General features: G+C 48.5%; 1 protein-coding gene across 2 annotated transcripts; it reads right to left on the bottom strand.

Moving 5' to 3' along the window:
• Positions 1-562: 562 nt before the first annotated feature.
• On the bottom strand, positions 563-4,441 carry TIMM22 (translocase of inner mitochondrial membrane 22). Of its 2 annotated transcripts, none has more exons than XM_080357171.1 (4): positions 4,157-4,441; positions 3,523-3,719; positions 2,443-2,515; positions 563-1,359 (listed from the first exon to the last, which is right to left on the bottom strand). In XM_080357171.1, the coding sequence occupies exons 1-4, from the start codon at positions 4,380-4,382 to the stop codon at positions 1,283-1,285; spliced, it is 573 nt and encodes a 190-aa protein (XP_080213297.1). In that variant the 5' UTR covers positions 4,383-4,441; the 3' UTR covers positions 563-1,282. The 2 variants fall into 2 exon arrangements, with proteins under 2 accessions (XP_080213297.1, XP_080213296.1); XM_080357170.1 differs by having other exon boundaries at positions 563-1,246.

Genomic DNA, 4,441 nt, shown 5'->3' with positions numbered 1-4,441 from the left:
CCCAACTGACCACTGCGTCAGCCAAACCACCCTGCTCGTACTGTTCTCCCAGGTGAGCAAGTGCTGTCACTGTTCTGGGATGTCAAACTGTGGATGCAAAGGAAGTGAAGTTGGTGGGAGAAATCCCATTAGGTGTGTGCACTGAACCTGAAACCCCCCTACCTCAAAAACATGAGGGTTTTTGTCCTTGTGAAGTGGATTAATAAAGGTTAAAATCTAAATTACCGTCCGAGAATATAGTTAGAAAAGCAAGAGGGTTAATAGAAATGCAAATCAAAAAGGGAGCAGCCCCTTGAGCTAATATGTACAGCTGTTTTGACTTCAGTACCAATGTTCTGCAGGAATAACACTTCACTTTCCCCAGTATAACACTGGGGCACTCAGAGGTGGTACAGGGATGTGATGGGAAACAGGTCATATGCTAAGTGAATGCCCAGTTATCTAACAGTGGTTTATTTTCACAACTCTGCTTTCTAGTCTCACCATCAAGCTACTGGAACGAATGGTGTGAGCCCGTGGCAGCTAAAGCAGTAGCAAGATTACTTGTACTCCCACAGCGAGGTTAAATCAGGCTAGCCAAGTGGCTAAAGGGAATTATACTTCTTTTTTTCCCCTTAAACTGTTTTGTTGATCTGCCAGTAACCACACGGTTCTAAGGCTAAGGATTCCTTACTGCTTTTCCCTTTAAGACATGGTAAAGAAATCTGGCGCTCATCTCTGTACTTGAAATAAGACAAGTTGTGCAGATGGTGGTTTGTCTTCAGCTGGTATTTTAAGAAAAGCCTGGAACAAACTTATTTCTCCACAGGATCTTACCTCTCCCCAACAGAGTAGCAAGCTGCAAACTGATAAGTGTTAAACACTTGCAGCATGTTCAAATACATGGTAACCGAAATCACTGCATTTCTTTTTGAAGATTGTCCTCCTGCCTCTTTTGATGCTAGCAACAGACTTAATCAAAATCAGACCCAAAGGATCAAAAAAAGCTCAGAGTCCAGGCATGTTTCCTGGAAACTGGCAGTCAGCTGATCCGTCCTGGAGATACTGCTCGCTGCGCCTGGCTCCGTCCTCGCGTACTCCCGCAAGTCTGCCTGAAGCAGCACGCCAGGGCTCCGAGCCAGATTATTGTTAGTCATTCAGGAAAAGCGGCCAACGCCATCCAGCTTGCACTGATCAGGACTCCAAAGGCAGTGGAAAGGTAAGCCTGATGGTTCTTCTGCCGTGATGCAGGCTCTTAGCAGCAGCGCTGGAACAAAAGGGAAACTTGCTCCCAAGGGCACTGTTACCGTAGATAGTAATCAATTGCGGCGGAGAAAGCAGCAAATCCACCACAGCCGATAACCCCTGCCTTCAAACCAGCTGCAATGCAAAAACGGTGGGAAAGAATGAGACAAAATAGGAAAGATATTTTTCTTTCCAGTAACTAACTTACGCTGTGCTGGCTTGAAGAGCTTACGCCCCCAGGAACCTGGCACATCTACCAGGGTCACGCTCACACTACCCAAGGTGAGGGGGAGAATCTGGCGCGCATGGGACTTAAAAGTACCACATTGGATGAGCACAGCACACTGTCTGGGTAAATGTCTGTGGTGGTAAATGTCTCCCCAGGGGCTAGAAGACAAAATGCCAATGGCCATTGCTGATTTCAGTGCGCCCTGATCCAAGCGCCGCAAGTGGCTTTGCTGTTGGGATGGACAGGAAGAGGAGCTGCAGCTTCGAAAGCGCTAAGAGGATTAGGTCCAGGACAGACACAACTAATGAGCTCAATTAGAAGCGCTTTCAAGAGCACTTTCTTTTCTTCTATGCTCTGTGGACAGGTTTTTTTTTCTTAAGGAGAGGTGAGCAAAGTTTGATATTTCTGATGAGCAGAGCAGCTCTCTTCATACTTGGGGTTTTCTCCAGATATTGTTAGCACTCAACCCTTCCCAAGGTCCCCACTAGTGCCTGCTGGACTAAAATCCCACTGCTTCTGGTCTTTTACAGCTAAATAGAATTGTCTGTTTGAATTGATAAGCATTTTACACACTATGCAAGTTAACAGGGTTACTGACAGTGAAATAGTATATATAAGTAGAGCTCTGTTAACACAAGAGCTGCAGCTTCAGAGAGTTGCTCAGTATGTATTGTTTTTGGCTCCCTCCCCAGGACACCACAGAAGACTGTGGATAGCTGATACCATTTCCTGATTTTTCTTTCAAGTAAATTCTGTTGATTTTCCTCCAGTCTCATTGTCCTGTATGACCAAGCCTTCCCTACCTACACATCTTGCAAGCTGACAGGAAAATGACAGAGCAGTTCTGCCCATTTAGAGTACACTCTCGTGTTAACATCACCATAACCCCATGCAAAGAGATGTCGTGTGTGTTCAGTTAAAAACACCGCATACTGCGTAACCAAATTAGAGTCTTATCATAGAAATGGTTAATAGCAAGCACCACCAACCTCTGAAGCCAATAGCTCCTCCTGTGATGCAGCCGCTAATAACGCTGTTCTTCCAGTCTGACTTTCCACGATACTGTGGAATCAAAAATCACAGTCAACAAGTAAATACAGAACAAATGCTCACTAATGCTAATACCAAGAGGGATTACATGACCTTTCAGCCCCTTCTCAGCTGAGGGTGTTTTTCCCCTCTATCCTCAGCAGATGGCCTCCTGCACTTTCAAACATGAGACTTTGCAGGGCCAGAAGAGGAATGAACGGGTCACTGGGAAAGACAAATCCGTGTGGTGTAATGCAGTGCTACAGAAAAGACTCTCAGGTGAGCCGATAAAGCATCCAGAACACCCTGCACTGGTACCAGCTCAGAGATTTTAAAGGCTCCACAAGCACATGAGTGCGCCACCGAGCCTCAGTCACGCAGCCTGGCTCTCAGCACACACGAGTGCTGCAGCACCCTGAGGACAAACACGCACTGTCTCCACAGCCAGAGCATGCTACTTTTGCACCAGTGCAGAGATCAATTCATTCTGCTGCATTGTGCAACTAGACACAGTTTTGTTCTAGATGACTTAAGAAATAGTTGTCTTTCAATTAAAAAGCAGTACCCAAAATTCATAACAAGCTAATTTTCCTATTTAAGAAAATGGGCGATAGATTTACCACTAAGCAGCACAAGTAATTTTTTGCTGTAGGGACAAGATGAAAATAGGCCCGTTAAGAACTTTCACCAAAGGATTCCTTTGCGCATACGGAATTTGTAGAGGCTCAAATTACCGTGTTGTTACTCATAGTTTGATGTTTTAAAGTAACAATGTGTTCTCGTAACTAGAGTTTCAAAAAGTAAGGCTTATACTTGCCAATATATCCAGGGCTTGAATTCGCATGCTCTTCTGCTCATATTGTCAGAAAACAGTGGTTCTGAACACAGGTCTCAAAGCTGAAAAGCTTTTATAGCCAAGAAGTAAACCAAACTAGCCTACTCTGCCCCATTACAAAGGAACTACGTGTACTTATTTGGATCTAGTAAAAGAGACTATTAAGCGTACAAGAAAACATAATGCTTAAAAAGTTATTACTCACAGATTCTACCACGCATTCGGTGCAGGAGAACATGGCGCCCACAATGGCAAAGTTCTTTGCGTACGATATGCCTCGCTGCCCCATATCTTTGAGGACCTCTTTTGCGGTTGGCGTGCGATACGGATCCTTGGGATCGAACCCAACGTTGGTGTCAATGCCGGCAGTGAAGACACCGAATGCGCCTCCCAGAACAAACCCTGCAAAACACAGATAGTTTTAAATGAACCCTGGCTGGATTCGAGCAGCACGTTCCACGCAGGCACCGGAGCATCTTTGCTCCCGCTACCTGTCAACACTGCGGTGTGGAAGCAGCAATGTGAGAGCACGAACGGCCTTTTTCTTGACACTACAGCCACAGCTGCTGCCAGCCGGTGCTGAGGGAAGGCTGTGAGCGCCTTGCTTTGCAAGGCAGGGAAACAAATAGAGATCCGTCCATGGGGCCTGTGACAGATCCTGGAGGAGACCTAGAGGGAGGAAAATTAAACGCGGGGCCCTCTGTGCTGCAGCTTCTCCCCACCTGCCCCTTTCCCGATGCAATGGGGTCCAAACTGCCCCCAAACCGCCACGATCACTGCTCCCCTCAGCACCCCGTCCCTCCAGCCTCCCCCGGCTCCCTCAGCCACCCCCTCCGCACCTCCCACACAGGCCAGCGCCGCCTTGAAGGTGCAGCTCTCCATGGCCCGCTCTACCATCTTCTGCTCCTCGCTCTTGGGCGGGCTGGGGATGCCGCCGAGGGCCGCGGGGTCCCAGGCGCGGGGCCGCCGCTGCTCGCCCACCAGGTGCTGCAGCAACAAGCTGTACTGCAGCGGCGGCGGAGACTCCGGGCCGCCCGGAGCGGAGGGCGGCGGTGCTGCCGCCATGACCGGCCCCGGACACTCGGCCGCGCGTCCCGGCCCGCTCCAGGCGCCGGTAACGCGGC

The sequence above is a fragment of the Nesoenas mayeri genome, assembly GCF_963082525.1.
Source record: "Nesoenas mayeri genome assembly, chromosome: 20".
Lineage (NCBI taxonomy): Eukaryota > Metazoa > Chordata > Aves > Columbiformes > Columbidae > Nesoenas > Nesoenas mayeri.
This window is presented reverse-complemented; position numbering and strand designations above follow the sequence as displayed.